Below are 25,687 nucleotides of genomic sequence, written 5' to 3'. Positions count from 1 at the left end.
ATTTCTTTGACTAACACTGCACCCATGTCAATTCCACTTAAAAAAATCAAACAACACAGAGAAAATATACTAATATCTAGGATATGCAAAAAAAAATCTGTAAAATTCATGCTTGGCACTTAAATTTCTATCATATATCAAAGGGATATTATCTTAAATAATCATTAAAAAGCTATATCTAAACATGTATCTAATTTCATTTTCATTTTTAGCTTACAATCAAACTTAACAAAAGCATGTTATCTTGAAATATTAGTATACTACACAAGACAGATATACATTTCTTGAAAAAAGTATTACTTACAACTTGAAGTAGAGAAAGGTAACCAATTCCAACATTATCGAAGTTCACTTTCACATTTTTCCACCGCACATCATTGCTACTATTCTTGAGTTGTTCACACTGGTCCTTATCCACAACCACACTTACAGGAAACCTCTGGCCATCTGTGGTGTTAATGCACTCATAGAACTTGCCAGCAAACAAATTTACTCCCATAATGCTAAAAATTAGCCAGAATATGAGGCAGACAAGTAGTACATTCATAATGGAAGGAATTGCTCCTAAAAGCGCATTCACCACCACCTACAACACAAATAAAAATAAACAAATCAATTTGGGTCAATCAATTAATCATTCAACAGGTATTTATTGGACACTAACATGTCCCAGGAACTATGCTAGGTACTGGGGGTACAATTGCAAAGAATGAAGCTATCCTTCAGCAATAAGATATCAAACAATTATAGCATCTGATAAATCAAATGAAGACAACATAAATTTAGTCAGTATCCCAAATTTCATATTACAGAATTAGGAAATCCAATTATTAAGTGATTATATCAACCAACCAACCAAGAAGACGTATTAAGTGCATAGCAGTACACTCACCAGCACTGTGCTAAATGAAGTAGAATAAGACTTTGGTCATTCCCTCAAGTACAGGGTGAAAGAGAAGATAAATAGTATGCAATGAAACAATAGGTGAAAACAAAAGGCAATGAATGACATTTAAAATTGTTAACAGAACTTAAATGAAAAAAATGTATAAACAAATAAATAGAAACCTGATGTTTGTAAGTTTAAGTCACATTCTGCATACGCTAGAAAAGAAAAAAAAATTAAATGAAATATAGTATGTCCATTTAAATAATGTAATAAATCATAACACAAACGCTATATGATCACTTAAAAAAAGATTCATGACCTGTGGATTGTCAAAATTTCACATACCTTCAAATATAAAAGCTAATGTAGATAATTTAAAAAAAAAATTGAAGGTAAGACATTCTGGGTGTAATGGAAAGAACACTCACTGTACTAGAAGAGTCAAGAGGTCTGGACCCTAGTTTTTCTCCACTATTTAACAGAAGTGTGACCTTGGGTAAGATAAATGACATTCCTGGCTTTATTTTTTCTCATCTTTTAAGGCATTTTGATGATCTCTAAAGTTCCCCTTCAGCTCTAAAATTCTACTTCCAAATATATTTTATTATATTTAGAAAGATATGCAGATTCATTTGTTTGTAAACATATAGTCAGGGGGTGGCCCTTGGCAAAATTATATTGTAAGCAGTCTTATTTAGTACTTTTTTCAGCTCAGTTTTCAGATCCATTACTATCACTGATATTAGAACCCTTCAGGTATCCATCTTAAAGTTGTACAAGGGCTGTAATAAAATATTTTATTGCTTACAATTAATGTTCTAGGACTTTTCTCTTCTTCCTCTATGATCTAATCTCAACTTTTTCTCCTCTTTCTCATCCTTTCAACCTAATGAGAGAATATCTAATGTGTTAACTAGCTAATAGTATCTTAACATTTCAAATACCATTATGCTCACTGTATCAATAAAATTTTTAAGTAGTTACTGATTGTTCAAATACCATTTTAGGAGGGGAGATATTGGTGGGCAGATCCCCTTTACAGAATCTTTCAAAAGGTTACCAGGGCTGTGAAACAGAACACAATAGTGGTTCTCATGTTTGCAACATTTGGGGAATGCAGGGGGCCCTTGCTGAAAGGAAGTCCAAGTCTTCTGAAGAAGTTAATGTACCTCCAGTTTGGTGGGAGTCATACATTCTGATCTCATCTATAGAAACCGTCATTAGCATTTAAATATTTCTTATGTGTCTTGGAAGTGAACAGAGAGAAAACATTATTTCACCAATTTTGTAGACATAGAAATAGAAAAGTAAAGTGATACTATATTAGGTCAGTGATAAATCTAGGCTAGATATCAGGGCCCAAATCTACTAGATCAAATGGTTTCTGATGTTATTTAGGAAGAAGAAAAATAGGACACCTATATTTCTATGTACCTATATGAATTCTGGATTTAAGTCAGGAAGACTAGCCTTCAAATACAGTCTCAGACACTTATCACTGTGTGACCATGAGCAGGTCATTTAACTTCTACCTACTTCAGCTTCCTTATCTGTAAAAGTGGGATGATAAAAGGAACTACCTTCCAGGATTGTTTTAAGGATAAAACAATATAATATGTACAGTGCTTTGCATACCTTCAAGCTCTCCATAAATGCTAGCTATTATCACAATGGCTCAGGCTTTCTGACAAGATTGGAAAGTTTACATATAGATTACACACAAAATTAAAAGAAAACATGAAAAGACTTGGTTCCTATTGTAAAATAGAATGAAACATTTGTATAAAACAAGATATCAAAAACTTAGAAGTAGGTTGCTAGCTAGAGTTTCTAGTTTACAAAATTGATCATCATTTCTATTTCTTGTTTATGTCCCACATATGATACATCATAGTTGTATGATCCTGGCCAAGCTGTTGCACTGGAACCTCTCAATGACTACAACACTGGAGACCATGAGCCAGTCTGCTCTGGGTGGAGGAAGTTCCTCACCACAATTAAATTACACTGATGAAACCACAGGAAAGGTCCCAGAACTACTATTATAAAGTATTTGATTACATATTTCCAAATGGGACTTATACTGTTAATGTGATTTAAGGAAAAAGATGCCAGAATTGGAAGGGACATGTGGATTGATCTAGCTTAACTCCCTCATTTTACTATTAAGAAAACTATGGCACAGAGAAGCTGTGACTTGCTTGAGTTTAGACAACTAGTTGGTTGTAGAACTAGGTTCAGACTTCTGGTCTCCAGTATTTTTAGTTCAGTGCTATTTCTATTATACCTAATTAACACTTTTGAGATTTAATACTAAATAATAATAACAACATAAAAATGGAGGAAGAGAAAGCCAGCCATCCAGGAAAACAGTATGTTTATTATAGATTATTATAAATCACTTTGCTAATCAGCATCATATAAAACCAAATTCTTCTGAATTATAAACAAAGCAATAACAAGAATAGCAGATTGGAGACTTGTTACATTGATAATTTTGGTATGATTGTTATGGGATGCCTTAAAGATGACAGCATGTCTCATATTAAAGAATGTTCAAAAGATCTAGAGTAGTGGCAATGATGAGGTTTTGAGAGGTTGGGACCCCTCAAAAAAACCAAAGTACAAAATGGGTCATCTGGAATGAATTCACAAACTCAAGCAATCTTAAGCCAAGTTGCAAAAAAGTTTATTGTTACACTTTTCAGCAGGCAAGGATTCTTAAGGAACCTGCAATCTTAAAACAGTATAGTTAAAGTTTATATAGTATAAAATATGATAAGACGTGTGTCAAATATGCTAACTAGGTGATTCAGGGCGGGGTTAGGGAGTGGTCGAGGAGTGGTCAGTACTTAAAGAAACATACACTTGTTGTATCTACTGTGCAAGCGTTTTACCCAGAGTTCACTGGGAAAAGCCCACAAGGGGGGCCACATGGAGGTGTGGTTTTAGGCCTGCTGCGTCACTAAGTCAACTAGAGTTCAGGGGTAACTGAGAGTTGTCCAGTCTGCCACCAGTCAATGTCTTGTTAGACAAGATTGATGTAGGGAGTATACATATGTCTTAAGTCTAGAATACAGTTAATGAGGAGCCCAGGATGTAGATAATGAGGTAGGGTGGTAGGAGATAGTTCAGTGGGTAAAAATGTCTTTATGACCCAGTGCAAAGCCAGTTCAAACTAATAAATCCTTCAGGTGCTGTTTGTAACTGCACCAGGGAGAGAGATAAGGGTCTTGCTGGGGCCCACTCTTGAGTAATTACTAGACACAGGGTCCTTGGGCTGGGGAGAAACTGTCAGGGACAGTGTTTCTGAGGCTAGAGAGAAATTGGGGTCCAAGTACAAGCACCCAAGCATAAGCACCCAAGCACCACATCAGCAAGAATAATAATAGTAAACTGTCACAAAACAAAAATAACTTAAAAAACCCATCACCACCAGTACAGGAATTTTTAAGGAATGTCTTGACAGAATTTTAGAGACCACCAAATACTAATCGATAAGACAGAAACTTTACCATTTAATAAACTCATATAATTAGCATTTATCAGTGCAACTTATAGAGCATACGAATATATACACATGTGACTTAAGTATATAGCTCTTCCTGAGAAGTGATTACTGAAAGTGCAGAAGTTGTCTTGGCAACCATTGAATATGTCCCATTGAAAAATGGGACATATTATGGAACTAGAGAATCTGTCCTTGTCAGTTTAGTGGTATAGCAACACTATAGTTTTCTGACATAGTCAAGGAATGAGGTATTCTGGAATAAAAAACTTTCTGGTTAACTGAAGGTTGTTAACATTTTAAGAGTCAACATTTAATTCTGTAAAATGGGGATGATAATAATAGCACTTACCCCCCCCAGTTGATGTGAAGATCAAAAACAATATTTGTAAAGTGATTTGCAAATCTTAAAGCACAATATACAGGCTTTTTTTAAATTTTGTTATTTCAACTCTTTTAGGTGGAAATCTTTCTGAAATATATTATTCATTCTCCTGCCTAGGTAGGCATGATGTAAAGATTATAATATAATCTTTGATTGATAATTCAATGTAATCATTATTATAAATTATTTTCCAGCACTATAATTTGCATATTGGCTTGAATTGATAGCAATAGACAAAACTCACCTTTTAAAATCATCCTTTCAGTCAGCCCCCCAGCCTTAAAACCTTGACTGTCTTTGAGTCTTCCTTCTCCTTCAACGGCAGTAACCATGTCCTGACTCCATATCTACCATCCCATCCTGGGAATATTCTAATTTAAACCCTTATTTCCACTCATCTAAACTATTGTAATAACCTCTTCTTCTCAAGTCTCTCCTCACTCCAACCATCCTTTATAATTAATAACCAAGTAATCTTAATGCATTATTCTTTTTTTTTAATTTTTAAATTTTTAATTTTTTGGCAATTGGGGTTAAGTGACTTGCCCAGGGTCACACAGCTAGTAAGTGTCAAGTGTTTGGTCAGAGGTCACATTTGAACTCAGGTCCTCCTGACTTCAAGGCTGGTGCTTTATCCACTGCACCACCTAGGTGCCCCCCTAAATGCATTATTCTGATCACATCATTCCCCTATGGAAAGGGCTTCAGGGGATTTCCACTCTAAATGAAATACAATTTAAACTACTTATGCTGGCATTCAAGGCCTTTCATAATCTGGGTCCAGCCTACCTTTCTAGCCCTGCCTCACACCTTTCTCATATTCTAAATTTTCTTCAGCCACTGTGTTCATGCTCTCCTCTGTAACAGGAATGAACTCTCTCCCTCTCCTCTTCTCTGCCAGCTCCACCAGATAAAAGAGCTTCCTTCCATCAAACTCTAACTCTGAGAATAGGTATTTTACATATTAATGGAATATTTACAGAAAACCTACAAGGTGCTGTTGAATATTGTTCTCCATAAGTCTTCTTATGCTTCTTACCTTTCTATCTCTGTACCCTCCCTACCTCCCCCACTGAAAGTGATCTCTTCAGTCGTTAAATTGCTGTTAGTGCTTTGAAACTATCCTTTGATCAATTATTTGTGTACATAGAAGGCCATGATACTATAAGTTCCTTGAAGGAAGGTCTGTGTATTTGTCATCTTTGTATCCTGTGTCTAACATAATATCTTGAACACAGTATGGAGATGGTACAGTAGCTAGAACACTGGCCCCGGAGTCAGAAAGATCTGAATTCACATCTAGCCTCAGATACTTACTAGCTGTGTGTCCCCCGACAAGTCACTTAACCTCTGTCAGTCTTAGTTTCCTCATCTGTAAAATGGGGATGATAATAGCACATACCTTTCAGGGTTGATATGAGGATCAAATGAGACAATATTTGTAAGGTGCTTTGTAAACTTAAAGCATCATACAAATATTATTATTGTAATTATAAGATTATCATTATTAGTTGTAGTATTGCTTGATAACCATTGAGTTTAATGTTACAAATATTAAAAATGACTCAATTTCTTATCATTTTCTTCACAAAATTCAAGTGTAGAATGAACAGTTATAAAACAAGACTGCTTTCATGTAAACATAATTACAGATTTCACAAATAATTTAACCTTTTCTCAATTTGCTGTTTTGCCCCCAAACAAAATCATTATCTTTAAAAAAATTGTCACATTCTTTGACTTTTTGGAAGCATTCAAAACATTCTCATATTTTAACAATTAATAACCATTAACAAAATAATCACCTTCAGCCCTCTTGTTCTAGTGGGAAATATTGATTCTATGGATTTTTAGGCTAGTGTCACCATAAGCTATTAAAGCCATGTGTTTTTCACAACCCTTAGCATGAATGGAAATTCTGAAGTTTGAATGTTGGTTTTTAGTTTCTATGTGACTATCAGTACAATTTAACCATTTAGCCATAACATACAGTATAATATAAATGCAAAACAGGACAAATCTGTGCTTTTGTTATTGTGGGCATGCTCCCTAATAGTACTGATTGTAACTCCTCCATCCATTACTTTAAATACTCTGAAATTCTCAAGCATGTGCTTCCACAAATCCTCCATACAATGTACTCTCAACATGTTGGAAGCCTTCATCTGGGTCTATATAATTGTTTCAACTCTATTGGTGCCACTGAGTTATTTAAGTAAGTTCTGGTGCTACATTTGGGCACCTCTATCCCTCACCATTATTCATCCATTCAGTCATTTGACAAGGATTAATTAAATGCTTACTAGTACCAAGCACTGTGTTAAGCACTAGGGATACAAAGAAAGGAAACTCCCTCAGGGAGTTCACATTCTATGCAAACTATGTACAAATGATACATGCAAGATAACTTGAAACTAATCTCAGAAGGAAGACATTAGCATTAAAGGGGACTAGGAAACCTTCTTGCAGAAGAAATTTTAGCTGAGAATTGAAGGATGTCAGGGGAACCAGGAGGCTGAAGTGAGGAGGGAAAGCATTCCAGTTATAGGGAAAGTCAATGAAAATGAATGGAGGTGGAATGTCTCGTTCAAGGAACAGCGAGGAGATCAGTGTCATTGGAGCAAAGAGTATGTAGAGGGGAGCTAAATATAATGAAATTGAAAAGGTAGGAAGGAGTCAAATTATGAAGGGCGAGGATTTTCACTTTGATCCTGTAGGTAATGAAGCTGCAGGAATTTAATGCATAGGAGATTGTCATGATCTCCTTTTCCGGTCATACAGTAATTTTAATTTTTGATATTTCTTAGAAATGTGTTTAATTGAAATAAAATAATTATTACAATAATGAAGTCTTCTGTAGTGCTTTTTGTGGGCAAGCTATATTGGTAATATGCTATAGTCTGCTTACATCCATAAAGGAACCTTTCCTTTTCCCATTTGGTCACCAGAAAATTTTATTTTTTTTCTCCCCTGATAGTATGATGTTTCATGATTCACAACCATATAGCAACACCAGTCAAATAGAATGAGGATGGAGAAAGAGCTCTGGGATCTAGCAATCAAAGAATCATTAGTAACCTTGGAGAGAGCAGTTTCAGTGTATTGTTGGCATTATAATCCACCACTATAAGGGATTAAGAAAAAGTGTGAGGGACATAAAAGAATAGAGACAAAGTGTAAATTATACTTTATAAGAATTCAGAAATGGAAAAGGGAAAGAAGATGTAGGAGAGGAGATGATAGATGGAATACACTGCCATCTTTTATTTAGCTTTCTTCTGAATTGGTTTTAATGACTTTTTCTAAACTGTTGGATATTACTATCCATAGACAATTAATTTTAAATGACTGATTTCAATAACCTATTAAAATATTGTTAATTTTTTGGTGTTATCAATGTTGTTAAATGAGATAACATGTACATTGTTTTCCAAATAAAGCTAGTTATTCTTCTTCTTCTTCAATGCTTGCCATTTCTTATTCCTTATGATTCTCTTTGAAAAAATATTTCATTATGCTTCTGAGTAATTTAAATGGACTTATTTCATTTATGAACTATAATAAAGGGAATTATATGAAAAATACCATAACAAAAAAATAAAACAAATACTATGGCGGTCCAGAAGAGGAGTTTCACTCTCTTTTGGGGAAACAAAGTATTTTATTAATATGTCATCTCAATTTTTATATCTTTACTTTAATTCGCAATTTCTTCATTTATTAAATGAGGCATCAAGATGGTGCGGTAAAGAGACTACTTCGCTCAGAATGTGGAAGACCTGGATTCAAGTTCTACTTTGGGAAAATCACCTAATCTCTCTCAGCCTCAGTCTCCTCATTTATAAAATGGGGATGATAAAAAAAAAGGATTTACCTCTCAGGGTTGTTATAAGAATCAAATGGGGTAACACATATGTGAGAGTCAGGTAAAGGTTAAATTTCCACAGAGAAAGAGAATAATGCAGAGATTTAAAGAACAAAGGTCCCAGGAAGTGGTACACTGTAGGTGGGCTGGGCTTGACCAATAGGAAGTAAGTGGATTGTTCCAAGAAGACCCCAAAATCAAGATAAGGGTCAAGCCAGCTCAGACCAGTTGGGGTCAACCTGAGGACACCTGAAAAGTGCTAGTGCACCTGCTTCATGAGCTTCATTACTATTATCTGACACATCCCGCATAAAATTGGAGCCTCATTATCGAGTCATGGGATGTATGACCAAGGGAGGGGGAACATACTTGAGCATATCAAGGGGAAACATGTAAGGAAAGGTGTAACTTGGGAAGGAATGGACCAATTACGCCAAATTCAACTGCATAAAAGCACACTTGCCCTTACACTCAGGGCCTACCCCTCCTGAAGAGGGGTGGAGCCTGCTTCTGGCCAGAAATGTCTAAATCCTCTGGACTTTCTTTATAATAAATTTTCTTGATACTAAATTTTTGGTGTCAAGTTTATTTCTAACAACATATAATATGCTTTTCAAACCTGAAAGCACTATATCAATACTAGCTATTATTGTTGTTAATAATAATATCATTATTACTATTGCTGCTGCTGCTGCTACTACTATTACTACTACTACTACTAAAATGAGAATAATAATAGCACCTTTATCACAGAGTTATAATGAAAGTTAAATAAAATCATTTGCAAACTTTAAAGCACTAGACAAATATCAGCTATTGTTTATAAATTATAATTGAACTTATTCTTCAACTCACAGAAGGGAAAGGAATAAATTTGAAGGAGCAAGGGGAAATGGGGAAGGTTTTCATGAAATGATTGGGTAACATATTGAAGAGAAAAGGGTGGGGAATTACGGATATAGTATTGAAAGGAGACTTAAAGAACCCTTAGTCTAACACCTATGTTTTACAAAAAAAGGAAACTGAGGCCTATTATGGTTGCTACCTGCCAAAGGTCATATAGGTACCTAGTGGCTAAGTTGGGATTTGAACCCAGGTCCTGACTCCAAATCCATTTTAGCATCCTATTCTTAAAACAGAAATTAAGGAGGATATATGAGTATGTTTAAGAAAGCAGTAGTTGAAGTAGAATGAATGAAGGTGGGTATCATGACAGAAGAAAAGGTTGGATCATAGCCCATGTATAATCCCACTGAGAGAAAAGCATCAAGTAGCTCTGTGGACCCAGTAACAGCTTGGTGGCTGTTTTGAAATCACAGGAAGGAGGTGGGAATTTTATTTGGGATCTTGCATACAGAGTATAATATAGTACATAACAATTACAATTACAGTGTAAAATTATTTGTACACATAAGATATCCATAGATCATGTATTTATAATTCAGAGTATCTATTTACAGTTAGTCTATAAAATATTTTTACCTGCTATTTATAAAAAATAATTTTTCTTCTTCTGTAGTTTCTCAGATATGAATCAGAAAAATTCAATTAGAATTTGCAAGGTCTTTGTATGAGACATAAAACAACCGGCCAATTTCATTATAATTTTTTTTTTGTCAAACAGGTTTTGGAAATTATATATTAAAAAAAAACAACTAGGGAGTTTATCTGAAGTTTATCAAAGTTTCACTTTGCACAGATTATTGTATTGCCCATGTGGACACAGCAGCTTTTGTTATGATTATTATAAAACAAAATGATATAGAATTGAAGTAGAAATCCTGAAAATCTCAAATACACTGTTAGTTACTAAATCATTTGTCCTCTCCGAGTAACTGCATCTTGGAAGATAAAGCTATTCAAAATACGTAATGGTAATTAAGGCACGATAAGATCTTAATTAATTAGAGTCATAGTTCCTGTAACCTCTTCTCTCAATAAAGCAATTGAGAATGAAAAAATAAGTAAAAAAGAAAACACCTCTAAACATTAAAGAGATTCAGTATATTTATATAGGACTCTCAGGCTTAAACTTCATACTTGAAGATCTGGCTTTACAGATTAAATCAAAGGAAAAGAAATGCATTATAAGAATAGAGGATGAGTTTCTAATGTGCCAATAGGACTCACATTGACAGTAGCAAGAAAGGAAAACTAACAGAGGGGATATTGATGGAAAACATAACCATAAAAAGCAGTCAAAAAATCTAGAAAATCACAGCAGTCTGAGGCTGTTTATTGTAGGAACAAATAGTTCTATAGACTTTAAAAACCCTGAAAGACATCACTGTATTAAAATAATTGACGCTCATAGTAATGGCCCATGTACTTAAGAAAGTATCCACAGGCTGTTTGAGAAATAAATAACAGATTTCAGACAGATTTCCACAAAAAAAGAACAAAAAAATTTGGAGCCATTCAAACAGTTAAGTGGCAATTATCTAGAAATTCACGTATTAGACATCTCAGTCCCCAAATCTGCCAGATAAATAAAGTGCTACATACAATATTTCCAATGCTTTTGATGTGAGACTATGTATGGCAGCAATAAATATATAGTACAACAAAAAAAACATGATTTGGGAATTGTATAGAAACTTTTAACTTTTTATTCACATTCTGTACACCCTTTTTTCCTCTCCATGGCTAGAGTATTTCACCAAATTAATTATTTTCTTACCCTCATTCCTTCAAATCGAGATAAAGCTCTGAGTGGTCTTAAAGCTCTTAGGGTCCGAAGGGATTTAATGGGACCGAGGTCTGAGTATCCAAGAGTGTTGGCTACAAGTGTAATTATAGATACCTGCCAAAAATCAGAGGAAAAAAAAAACAAAATTTCACATTTATTGTGTCAAACTTCTGCATAAAAGTTAAAGTTATTATATAGAAAATGATCAGAATTTTCCAAGAGCTGCTTCATAAACAATAAAATCATGCAAAGCACACAATCATTGCCTAGGAAAACATATATAAAGAAATGGTTTTTAGAGAAATGCAATTAAAGAGTAAGTTATTTTAATGAAAAATTATGGCTATTTTATTCAGAATTGCCAGGTAAACATAGATATGCTTAAGAAATGACATGTGTAGTAAAAAGAGCTCTGAATTTAATGTCAGGCGATTTTGGTTCAAATTCTGGCCGTAACAGTAACCACCTATGTAAATGTGGGGAGGTAACTTCTTTAGTCTTTTCATCTGTAAAACATACACTAACAGATGTGCTACCTACTTTATAGTTTTGGAGAGCACTTTGTAAACCTGAGAATGCTATAGAAATATGACTTATTTTTGTTTTTAAATTCATTGATTCATGGTTAACGTTAGTAACAACTTGCTAACTGGAAACTGTTATGAAAGACCAATTTTGTAATTAAGATCAATTAATAATGAGACCATTTGGAAGGAACACCAGATCATGGTCATATTTATGAATAACTAAGCCAATACCTGGACATAAAACTTCCACTGATGAGCCAAAAGTCTGAGCAAGCTACATATATTATTGAATAATATTCTGCATTCTCTTATTTCCCTAAATGCTATCATTTCAGGCTGGCCTAAATGTGTTTTACAAGTTCTTAAAAACTGATACTGAAGACATGCCTCTAGTTATCAATAATGAAGAGTAAAGAGTCAATTGGATCAATAAGGGACTACAATTTAATTGATATTTCATTGACTGTAATTTAAGCAGGGGTATTATGAGGCTCAGATGAGATAATGGATCTTTGCAAACCTTAAAGCATTATATATGTGCCAGTTATTATTATTAGTCACCAGGCCTCCAATCTGGTGATGACTTCATTCCTGAAACCTTCTACTAAATTCCCACTAAGCTTAAGCAATATTTATAGAGAAACAGAGGTATGCTGGTAAATGTTTAACACCTAGGCTGTATGAAAAAAATGCATGTGCATACACGTTTATCTGCATTATTAAGTCTAGACAATCAACAAAATAACAAATCAAGCCCTTATTTATAATGATTTATGATTTCTGAGGTAAATGCTCACACAGAAAATTTAACAATCAGGGCAGCCAGCGCTGGCTCTAGAGTCACCTGAATTTCTTCTTTTCTTTTTTTTTTATTCTTCCCTTTTTTAAAAATTAAAATTAATTTTTTTTTTAGGCAGTCGGGGTTAAGTGACTTGCCCAGGGTCAGTCACACAGCTAGTAAGTGTTTGAGGTTGGATTTCAACTCAGTGCTTCTGACTCCAGGACCAGTACTCTAACCACTGCACCACCTAGCTTCCCCAAGCCACCTGAATTTAATGTGGATTTTATAAAACTTTAGAGCCTAATATTCTTAATGAACTTGGGACACGGATCTCTTAATATATTCAGTTATGTTAACACCACGCTTCAAACTTCAATCTTTTTCTCTTTTTACCCTTTTCTCCCCTTTGTCTTCACATCTAATCAGTTGCCGAGTCCTTTCAGTTGTAATTCCACAACATTTCTTGCATCTCTCATAGTAGTTTAAACCCTCTTTAAATCATAAATATTATTGCCTATTTCCAGTTTTTCTTCTCTCTGTACCTTTCTCTACACAAGTGCCAAAATAATGTTCCTTATACAACAGGTCTGACCATTTTACTTCCCTTCTCAAAAACCTCCCCCATGTGCTTATGGGGTAAAATATAAACTCCTAAACCTCAAATTAAAGCTTCCTATAATTAGGTTTGAAACTCCCATTTCAATCATTATTTCATACTGCTGCTTTTCACATACCACCAAACTGCGTAGTCTTCATGCCTTGATGCCATCCTGCCCTCTCCCACCTCTATGTGTCATTGAAGGCTATGTCCATGTCTAGGGTGTGCTTACTTTTTATTTCTGCCTTTTGAAATACTTCTCAACCTTCAAAGTCCTCCTGAAGCATGACTATCTTCATGTGGCATTCTCTGATTCTCTTAGTTGACAGTGGTGTTTCCCTTCTCAAATTTTCTTACAGTAGGTTATGTCTTTCCTTTGCCTCCATTGCATCTTACCCATCATTATACTTGGGGATATATATGTTGCACATATCTTCACATACCAATACATTATATGCTCCTTGTGACTAAAGACCATATATAATGTCCTGTCTTCATCTTCAGTACTTAGCACAGTGTTTTGTATATCACAGGAATTTGACAAATACTCTTTGAATAGATTTTTTAAAATATATGTAGTATAGAGGTAACAATGGGATAAAATGTCTAATAGCAAGAACTGGATTGGAACCATACCTTAGTTAAGACAGAGATGGGGAATTGCATAACCTGAATACTTGAAAATTTTTTTTGGAAAAAACTAAAATTTTAAGGGGCAGCTAGGTGGCACAATGGATAAAGCACTGGCCCTGGAGTCAGAAAGACCTGAGTTCAAATCTAGCTCAGACACTTACTAGCTATGTGACCCTGGGCAAGTCACTTAACCTTGATTGCCTCCAAAAGAAAAAAAACTAAAATTTTAAGCAACTTTAACTAGGGAAGTCTATCAGTGGAAAACAACTTTCAAAGTTCGAATACGCAGGCAGGCTAACTCCCCAGCCCTGACCCGTACCTTGGGCATGCACATCCTTCCAGTTTTACTTCTCCATGATCTCTTGTGTACATCTTCTGCTGGCTGTTCCCATTGCTACCTCCCTAATCCAGCATCCTCATTAATTTGTATACATGGTAGTTTCTTAACCTGTTTCTCCATTTCTGTCCCTCCCATTAAATCCATCCTTCATACTCACTACCAGATGGTTCTTTCTAATGGACAGAACTGGCCATGTCACTTCCTTATTCAAGAATTTCCAGTGGTTTCCTGGTCCCTTCCAAATGAAAGCCAAGTCCCTTGGCATGGCATTCAAAGCCCTCCATAAGGTGATTACAAGCTATTTCTCTCTTATACTACTCTCTTGCAAGAGCTCCTTTCTCCCACCAAACTCCCACCTTTCTAATCTTCATACTGTTATTTGTGCTACTGTCTCTGGCTGCTAGATGTACTGTTTCCAGATCGTCCTCCTAATTATCTTTCAATTCCTAAAGACCATGTCCTTCATGTAACTCTGATCTTTTTTTTTTTTTTGGTTTATGCAAAAATTTATTTGACCAAAAGCTAGAAAAAGGGGATACTATTACCTATGATACATTTGGTAAAAATCTGAATGAAAAGCACTAGTTTCATTCAGCTTTACATTTCCTAGTGTGTTTTTGGTGTGTGCTTAAGTGTGATGCTTAATAAATAAGAATAAGGACTGGGATTATATGCTAGAAGCAGGGTAATTTTTAATCATAACTGTAAACTTGAGTCTTCATATCTGATCCACACTGCTGTGGAATAAGGAATGTTTTAGCACTGAACTGTACACAAGGAAGCCATTTAGCAGCAACAAATAGGCACTGTCTATTTGAATCTCTGAATCCAGTTAAATTAGGAGGTTTTTGGTCTTTGTTAAAGTTGGTCCCTAAAATAGGGGATTAAATTCCCTCTGAAATAGAACAATCTTCCATTTGCCATACTATGACAGTCTAAAATAAAATTAAGACAATTTGAATTTTATTTCTCTTTTAGTGACAGTGAGGAACCTTTGGTCTTGTATTTCTAGCCAACAGATTCATGGACATAGAAAGTGGCATGTTAAAGGGATGATGGGGAGCACTACCATGCTACAACCAGAGAAGAGACAGCCACCATACGAATTTCCACTGAATTGCTGGCTGGCTTTGTTGGCTGCTGCTCAGCCATACAGAAATCAGGGAACAGAACAAACATAGTTCCTTCTTTGGAGTGAGACTTTCAGTTGCTTTGCAGAAGTCAACTCCTAAATGAGAGAAGTTGGTAAGGTACTTTAACTGGTCCAAATATAGGCTGATCTCACCTAAAATCCTTAAAAATCTCATTTAAAGGAAAAAAAAAGTCTAGGTATACAGTGAAAGTACCATCAATTGCAGGCCACATTTGGGTTTTTATATAAGCCGTGTAACTCTGATCTTCCAAATTGGAAATGATGTCTCCCTTGCTAAGACTCTTGAAGCACCTTGTTAGCATTCCTTTTAGGCACTTCTCATTTTCTATTTTTTTGAGCCATTTGTATGTGTATCCTTAGTTTCCTACTAGAATATAAGCTTTTGGGGGAAGATATGGGCTTAATAAATGTTTGATGAATTCTGCTGATGGAGGCAGGGTCATCTGGTTTGGTACTTCAGTGAGTAACTAATGCCAAGACAGAAAAAAGGCTGCAATTTGATTATGAAGATAGTTAAAAGCAACCTAAGACCACCTAGTATCTTGTGTTCATAGATTAAGAATCATGTAGTGAATACATTTATTTTACAGTGAGGAACTGAGGCTTGGAGATGTTAGGTACTTTTATCCGAGGTCACAAAGGTAGTAAATTGCAGAACTGAGATTTGAACCGAGGGAAAGAATAATCTTAGAAGTAGTACCATTAGCACTCACTATAGAACATAAAGGTTTATTTTCACTAACCAACAGATTTTTCAAGATATAGCTCACAAAAAATTAAAATAGTGTGCCACCATTAATACATGTTAAAAATCAGTCTCCTAGAGAGGACAATGAGAAAAACATGTTAAACAAAATAGATCACATTCCTTTGACAGTTATTTTCACAATACATAATAAGTACGTGTGTCACTTATAAAGTAGCTAAAGTAGAAAAAAATCTTAGTTATGATTCTTTATTTTACATTAATTTGATCCATTTTTATTTTATAGTTTAAGATATTATATAGGGTTGTACATATTTGTCTAAAGATGTCTAATAACAATGTAAGGTGTTCTTTTTGTTTCTCCACTGTATGATCAACCAATGGTTAAATTCTAAGATTATTTGTATGTGATATATTTGTATACACACTGGACACCATTCTCTGTAAGCCTACATACACACATACCAATGTATATGCATGCACACATTCCCATATATAAGCAAAGAGTGGTATGTATATGAATATATTACATGCATACACACACATAGTTTTAGAATTTAGCTACTGGTTAACTCTGTGTTTATACATACATATGCATATGTGTGTGTGTGTATGTGTATACACACACACACCTGTATGTTATAAAATAGAAAATAAATCTCCATTCCTATTTAAATGTGAAGACAGGGTATATATATAAACATGCTAATATATGCATATTTCCAAAACAGAAAAGACATATTCAAGATAAGTAAATCAACTTTACAGCAACAAGGTAGCTAGCAGAAAATGTACTAGATTTGGAGTCAGGATGGTTTGAGTTTAAATCTTCCCTCAGATACTTACTAGCTGTGTGACACTAGGCAAGTCATTTAAGCTATCTAAGCCTCAGTTTCCTCATCTGTAAAATGGGGATAATACCAACACTACCTCAGAGGGTTGTTGAGAACATATTGTATAATTTATATGCACACGTAATGTTTTCAAGTGAGAACATATGTAGAATGGTTTTCAAACCTTAAAGCACCATATAAATATTACTTATTAGCTATTAAATAATAGTTATCATCATTATTATCATTATCATGTTTTTCATAATGGTATAACATATATATATGTATACTTTCAGAAAACAAAGATATACACATAAAATAGCGCACAAATGTGTATGTAGTAAAATGTCTTTTAGTGTCTCTGCCCATGTTATTTTAGCCATTATGAAAGTACTTATGCTTAATAATGAATATTGGAGACACCAGAACGCTGTATAAGAAATTATTTAAAAATACATACATCAACAATTAAGAAGTCCAGCCAGCACCAGGCATTAGTAAAATATGTTTTATAACCATATGCTACCCATTTTAGAAGCATTTCCAGGATGAAGACATAAGTGAAGATCTTGTCAGCATACTCCAACACAGTCTTAATGGTCTTTCTCTGTTCAATATATATATCTTCAAAAGCCTGTGGGGGGAGGAAATCCAAATTTCTATTATATCTAACACTGAAACATGATTTGGAGTAAAGAATGAAAAAGAAAATTGGTTTCTGGGGATTAGATGGTGATAATAAGGCTAAGAACATAAGTTCACATGAGCTAGTTTTCTGTGCTTTCTTTTACAGCCGTAGATAATCAATTTCCTTATTTCTACTTCATCATCTTATACATGTATTTATGAATTATCAGAGGCATAGGCAGAGAGAGAATGGATAGAGCCCCTAAAATCCATTGGTACTACTAGAAATGAGCCCCAAAGTTCATGTTGTATCAATATCATATTGGCATCTGGAGAACAGCACCTTATTGTGAATCTGAAAGAAGTTTTTCGTCCACATTGAGTTCTTGCTTTCAAAAGAAAATAGACTTACTTGGCTTTCAATATTGAAATGCCCCAATCTTTCCAAGCAGAAAAGCATAAACAGAATAACTATGTAAAATTTTAGAATAAACATTATAATAATGATTGCTATTGTAAAAAATGACAAAAATGTAATAAAAATTAGTAAAATATAAGTAAAGGGCAAGCTTTTATTTGAACTGTGAAAAATTACAAATTAAGTCCTCTTTTCAATAGTCTACATATACTGGACATTTTTAACAATGTCATTTCTAAGAATGTAAATGTGGGTAGTATTTGTTCTTTTTTTTTCTTTTTTTTTTTTTTTAGGCAATCAAGGGTAAGTGACTTGCCCAGGGTCACATAGCTGGTAAGTATCTGAGACTGGATTGGAATTCAGGTCTTCCTGACTCATGGCCAGAACTCTATGTACTCTGCCACCTAGCTGCCCCAGTACTTATTCTTTACTAAAGAAGAAGAGAATCAAGTATGAGAACAACTTTGTTTCAAAAGCCCAAATAACAGACATAAACCACTTGTGAAGTTTCATAAAAATTATTAAAAAAGCTTATAAAATCCATCTATGCTATTGACATTAGTAATATGTTTTGAACATATCTGTTAATAAAATCAATCCAAGAAGTCTTTGTATAGTCCTTTAGTAATTGAGACTATATATTCAGCTTCCTGATTTTTCAAAGTATTGGAAGCTTCCAACTTAAAAAAAAAAAGAAGTCATGTCTCTAAAGATCATTTCTAAGCTCACTGTATCTATAACAGAAGGGGGCCTTAGACATCAACTAGTTTCAGTCAGTCGTCAATAAACATTTGTTAAGTATTTACTATGTACCAAGCCCTGTGCTAAGTGCTTGGGATACAAAGAAAACTCCCTCATTTTACAGAAGAGGAAACAGAAGCATAGAGAAATGAAGTCACTTATCCAAAACCACATGGGTAGTGATTAGCTGACTTGGTATTCAAATTCAGGTCCTCTCATCTGACCCTAGTACTATGATAAGCTCTCTCTCAATTTCTCTCTCTCCGCTAAACTACAAAATCTTATTTTGCAAGATCTTAGGGGGAAAGGAGGTTACGTGGCAAAAATCTAGAATTTATTATTAAGCAAATGATTTCTTAGCATTTACCCCGCCCCAACACACACACACACACACACACACACACACACACACACACACACACACACACTCACTAAGAACCAATCTAGGCATAGTAAGAACAAGTATATGGTCCAACTAATACACATTCTCTAACATGAACAAACAGAAAACCAGAGAAGTCAAGTTATTTTCAAAGTTCACAAAGCCTCTTAGAGACAGATTTGGGACTTAAACCCAGGTCTCATTAAGTACTACAGAAAGATGACTTAAAGTTCTGAGAATCAGCTAGTACTCCTGATGAATCAAGATTCAGATTAATCTCAGTAGGCTAGATTGATAGACTGAAACCAACACGATGAAATTTAACAGAGATATTATAAAATCCTCTATCTAGGTCAAAAAAAAGTATGCATATAACTACTGGATGGGTGGTGGAGGGGGAAGGGGAAGTTAGATGGCACAGTGTATAGACTACCAGTCCTGGAGTCAGGAAGGCTCATCTTCCTGAGTTCAAATCCAGCCTCAAGCACTTGCCAGCTGTGTGACCCTGGGCAAGTCTCTTAACCCTGTTTACTTCAGTTTCCTCATCTGGAAAAATGAGCTGGAGAAGGAAGTGGCAAACTATTCCAGTATCTTTGTCAAGAAAACCCCAGATGGGGTCATGAAAAGTAGAACATGATTGAAATGACTGAACAACTGGATGGGAGATAACTGACTAAATGAAGCAATTGATGCGAAAAAAGATCCTCCAAGCTTTAATTGGCCACAAGCTCCCTGTAAGCCAATGATAGGGTACAGATATTTTAAAAAATATTAATAAAATATTAGGTTTAAAAAATACAATGCACTATATAGTATATATAAATACACTATACACAACAAGTAAAGTAATAATTGTATGAATATTCAGATCTGGAGTTTTACATTTACTTCTTGGTATACCATTTTAAAAGGGTTCCTAAAAAAGTACAGAGTGTCCTGAGAGGGAGAAAAGATAGTTAAATATCTGAAAATTACATTATCTGATATGTGTTTGAGGGAACAAGGGATATTTTATTAGAAGATTAATTTTGAAGATGAGGCAAGATAACTCCCTTCAAGGGTTTAAAGTGTTGTCATGTTTCTTTTCTTTTCTTTTCTTTTCTTTTTTTCTTTTCTTTTCTTTTCTTTTCTTTTCTTTTCTTTTTCTTTTCTTTTCTTTTTTTCTTTTCTTTTCTTTTTTTCTTTCTTCTTTCTTTCTTTTTCTTTCTTTCTTTCTTTCTTTCTTTCTTTCTTTCTTTCTCTCTCTCTCTCTCTCTCTCTCTCTCTCTCTCTTCTCTCTCTCTTCTCTTTCTTTCTTTCTTTCTTTCTTTCTTTCTTTCTTGTGAGGGCAATTGGAGTTAAGTGACTTGCCCAGGGTCACACACCTAGCGAGTGTTATATGTGTGAGGCCGGATTTGCCTCCAGGGCCAGTGCTCTGTCCACTGCACCACCTAGCTGTCCCTGTTGTCATGTTTCCACAGAAGACAGAGCTATAATAACTGAGTTCAAGTTAGAGAGCAACAGATTTAGGATTAGTGTAGGGATGAACTTTTCAAAAATAATTCAAACTGTCCAGTGTAACCCTTACAATTACAAGAGTTTGCCTTAAGTTATGGCCACTCTTCCTGGACCATACCTTTCCCCTCCCACCTGGAAGCCTGCAGGAGTCACCCTCCTAATGGTCCATACCTCTCCTCTGTCCCTTACCCAAAGACCTGAACAGACACGGCAGAATTTCTGTCTCTCTGCTGTGTGCCATTCTCATTACAATGAGTAATCTGTCAATTACATTATGAGTCATATAGGTTTTTATAATCTAGCCTGCGAACTGATTATAGGACCACAGATTTAGATTTGGAAGTAGCCTCAGAGGCCATCCAGGTCAAATACCTCTTTTTATAGATAAGGACCCTGAGGTTGAGAGCAGATAAGTAAGTTGGATCCCTGTGCTTAGGACAGAGGCAGGATTTCAACCCAGATCCTCTGAATCAAATCAGTGCTCTGTTTCCTATGTTCTGCATCTATAATATTGTTCTAAATGGAAATACCTTTCAGGGTAAGTGATGAAAGGAAAAGACAATGGTTTGGGAAATGTTTTATATCTTGCCACAGAGGGGCCTCCTGTTCCTCGGTTTAGGGCAGGACTTAGCAGAGAGGAGAGATTAGCATGGCTCTGGGAAAACCTTGTTCTCTGTATGGTGTGCAGATTTTAATTTTGCATATATTCCTAATTTGGATTTCCATAACTCAAGGAGAACCTATTCTCTAATTCTGGTGAAAACATTAATTTGCAATAATTTTCTGCATCAGTTAAATTCTTAAATCAAATGTTTTCATACACATAATCCATCACTTACCAAAGCACCGCTGCTGAGAAGGATCATGAGGACAATGAAACTCTCAAACCAGTTGTGTTCTACTATTCTGTAGCAGGTTTTCCTTATGTTCCACCAAACTTTTCCTTTGCCAGATTCTACGCTAACTTGACAGCATGGGAACCTTCGTACACAACCTAGCAGAATGGAAAACATGAAAAAACAATTTGAAAATTCAAAATAAGTTGCTTCCATGTAGTCACCATCTCTTTATTGTTCCCCAATATATTTCTAAAATACTATTCAATACTAACATCTTCACTCAAAACTAGTCATATTATAAGTTCAAGGTACCGGTAGACTAAAGAGAAACATTGCATAGGATAACACACATGTAAAAGTAAGATGTATTTCTTCCTTCAGGAGGCATTTCCACGAAAGAATTAAGAAGGATCAGTGCCTTCTTTACTTGACTTAATCGAGAAGCCAGTGGAAATATTGCAATCCCCTCAACAATCCTCAACGGACTGGGATGGATTCTCAGAGATATCCATTTATTACTATGAAGATTACACAGGATAAGTTTGTTGCCCTGTTTTCTCAAAAAGATTAGCGCCTTTAAGAAAAAGAGAAAGTCTTTGAAACTGGAACAAAGCTGGACTTAAACCTGCCTAGTCCCAGAAACACGAAAGCAATATTGGAAAGCAGAATAGATGTTTTCCATCTGTCCCATAAATGCCTCTCCCTTTCATTTTATTGACCACCTTCATAGTGCAGGCCTCCAAGAAATCCCACCTGTACTACTCTAAAACCCTCCTAATTGTCCTCCCTGCTTCCAGTCTTTCCATTCCCCAGGTTATTCTCCACAGAGCTGTAGTAGTTGCTCTTTTCTGGCGGCCCTCTGTACTTGCCTATTGATCCATCATATAGATGTGAAATACCTCAATATAGGAAGAACTAAACAAAAACACTGAGTAAATGTTAATCTGGTTTTTCAGTTATTTTTCAGCCATGTCTGACTCTTCATACCCCATTTGGCTTTCTTCTGTTTTGTTTGCTTTTGCAAAGGTCCTGGAGTGGTTTGCCATTTTCTTCTCCAGCTCATTGCATCAACGAGGAAACCAAGGGTTAAGTGACTTGCCCAGGGTCTCACACTTGTAAGTGTCTGAGGCCGGATTTGAACTCATGGCGATGAGCCTTCCTGCCTCTAGGCCTGGTGCTTTATCCACTGTGCTACCTACCTGCCACTCTGTTAACCTACATAACACATGTTAACAGTTAGAGTTCAGGAGATTTAAGTCACATTTTAAAGTCAGGCCTAATGGCACCTTTGTTTGTGGGTAACTTTTTAAAAGAAAAAAGAATTTCTTTTGCTACCCTTGCATTCCTGACCCACGAGGCCCCTTGTGTAAAATCCCAGGAAACTATAGCTATACTGAAAATGTCCATCTGTGAAGAAATGTGGAATTAGATTACAGCGTTTCATGGATTTTAGCCCACGATTTTGGGATGAGACATACCTCTCCCCTTTCTCTCCCTTCTTTATTATTCCCTCAAGTAGTTGTAATATTAAAAGATAAGAAAACCTACATTTGGGAATTGAAGTAAAAACATCACCTTGCCTCTCTACCAGTTAAAAACAGAAAGCCCAAAACTAGACTGAGAAGTAGGAAAATCATAAGGAATATCACAGCCCACATGGGGAGCTGAGGAATAGCTATACGCTTCCACTGCACTGGGCTGTTGTTTTTTTCTTGGACCCATGCCCTACCTGCTGGGATCCACTGTAAGATGGACAAGTGGAATCAGCATCAGATACAAAGCTAGAGAACTTTAAGACCTGGCAGAACATGTCCCCTTGTTGGAAATGTCCTGGGACCCATTTTCAGTAGCTGTGTTCTTATTTCTTTTTGGGAGATCTAGGGACAGTCAAAGGTACCCCTAGAATTCATCTCAATAAATTAGGCTTCAGATATCTATTTTTTTGTGTGGAATATCTTTTATTCTCCTGACATGGCCACTAGATTATCACTAAATCACCCATTTTGAGAGCATATATTGTTAAATAGTTAGGGGAAAAAAGATAGGTGAAGCTGATCTTCCAATACATCTGTTTCCCATACCCCTCAATTCAAGAGCTGCCAAAATAATCTTCCCAAACCACAGGTCTAACCATGTCCCTTCACTGCTGAAAAATCTTCAGTGACTCGCTATTTCACCTAGGATAAAATAAAATCCGCAACACTGTGAATGACATGCTTGCAAGCAATGAATTGATCTCAGCATACTGGAGAGTACCAAGCATACACTTCCCCAAGTCTCTTGGGTAAGGTATATGATCCAAGAGAGTAAAATATCTCTCAAAGTAAACTGGGTCTTATGGGTCTTGAAAGTCTCTGTCAAAAAGGTATACACAAATATTTAATTATAACCATAGAAATATTTACCTCCATGAACTCTAGAAAAATTACAAAGGCAATGGAAAAAGTAAATAAGAAGGATTATTAGTACATATATTACTTAAATAAAGTCAATCAAAGTTAAGATTACCAAGAAAGGGCAATCTTATAAACAATGTTACTATTTTATTCCAAAAATATAGCTTAATTGAAAAAAAATATTATGAGGCTAAAAAATATCTTGAGGTTAAAAAACCCCAGCAACTAGGCAGTATTGAAAAGCAATCTTAAGTTAGATATTCTGTCTACCAAGGCACGTATAGAGATGAGAAGAAAATATGATTAAAACCTTTTATAGTATTTTAGCTCTTGGTACTTAACCATAATTCTACTTAAATATGAAAAAAAGCTCATGTGTAGTTACATTTGCTTTATATATAATTTCCATTGAAGAAAATCATTATGCTGATTAATTTTTTAAAATGATTAATATTTGTTTTCTTGAGAGGCAATGGGATGTGTTGGATAGACAGTTAGACCTGGAGTCAAGAAGACCAAATCCTGCCTTAGAAACTAGTGATGTGCTCATGGGCAGGTAACTATGCCTCTCAGAATGTTGGATAACTTTTTAACATACGTAGTAAGTTCTACATGGGTTTTGATCTGTATACATGGATGATCTTAAACAGATATGATTGCAAGACCTTGACGTATTGTTGGGCTTGAAAGGGAGAGAAAATATGTATTACTTGATTCTATAATCAAGACATATGCTCAACCTTGAGCTTCTTCCCCTTCCATATGTGTGTGTGTGTGTATACATATATATACACACACACACACACACATACATACATACATATATACATATGTGTGTGTGTATCCCAATTAGAAAAGTAAGAAAACTTTTCATATGATGAAGGCTCATAAATATTGCCCTCTGGATTTATTTCGCTTTAGAGAGTTTCATTTTCTTCTTATGGGACCAGAATACTCAGCCACTTGGCTGATTTATAGACAAACCAAATCCTAAGAGAATTTGAACCTGCCTGGTTAGCAATGCTATCACACCTCCTTTTATAAAAACCTATTAAATAAATGTAAACATAACAGAAAGCCTCTCAAACACTTTAATGAGTACCAAAGGGAAAAAACTATTTCTCTTGGGTAGCTTAATTAGGTTACTCTGATGATACATTACATAATGGCTATGTCATCTTTCATCATTTTTAACTAAAACCCTCAGATTAAAAAAATGTTCCAACAATGTGCACATTATAAAAAAAAATTAGCACAAAAGCTTAAACCAAAATAAAGAAAGAATTATTCATTGGATCAACACTTTTAAAAACATAAAGATTTTCTAAAATCATATTTATATTTTTTCTTTAAAAAACTTTTCAGATCCAGTGATTATAAACAAATTCAGGCATTAGCTATTGAATTATTTGAATTGGTCTTATTACGAAAAGTTGATTGGTATTGAAAATGATTTAGGAAGTGGTAGTAAATCATTTGGAATAGAATTAGCTTCCCAACATATAGTCATAGAATTTATGTGCTGTTAATACAGTTGAGCTGGGGTACAAAATGTTTTACATTAAGATGTAATATCATAATATACATTAAAATACCCTGAAAGCAATAAGGCATTTTGAAAATGCCAAGGACTATTATCCAAGATCTTTTATATATGAGGTGCTTAATAAAATTTGTGTTGAATCTAAATTTATTCAATCATTGGTAACAAAAAAAGTCCACATCCCTGCCAATTTGCCTAATCAACAGAATATTTATGTTCACATGTCATATAAGCAAAATAATGGATGGTACAAATATTCTGGTTGGATTTTACCTACAATGTTAGAATCATAGCTGTAGAAGCTGGCATGAAATGAGAAATTGATGCTAGCAATGGA

General features: G+C 35.0%; 1 protein-coding gene across 1 annotated transcript in view; it reads right to left on the bottom strand.

The window, feature by feature from the left end:
* The window catches only part of LOC110211524 (sodium channel protein type 9 subunit alpha), a 211,305-nt gene that overhangs the window by 22,646 nt on the left and 162,972 nt on the right, over positions 1-25,687 (bottom strand). The window contains exons 20-23 of the mRNA XM_078146987.1: positions 21,412-21,566; positions 17,368-17,541; positions 11,328-11,450; positions 305-586 (exon numbers count right to left, since the gene is read on the bottom strand). Coding sequence (XP_078003113.1) covers positions 305-586; positions 11,328-11,450; positions 17,368-17,541; positions 21,412-21,566 — 734 coding nt within the window. The remainder of the gene's footprint in view (positions 1-304; positions 587-11,327; positions 11,451-17,367; positions 17,542-21,411; positions 21,567-25,687) is intronic.

Source organism: Phascolarctos cinereus, unplaced genomic scaffold, assembly GCF_003287225.1.
Source record: "Phascolarctos cinereus isolate Bilbo 61053 unplaced genomic scaffold, phaCin_HiC Scaffold_726;HRSCAF=1367, whole genome shotgun sequence".
Lineage (NCBI taxonomy): Eukaryota > Metazoa > Chordata > Mammalia > Diprotodontia > Phascolarctidae > Phascolarctos > Phascolarctos cinereus.
This window is presented reverse-complemented; position numbering and strand designations above follow the sequence as displayed.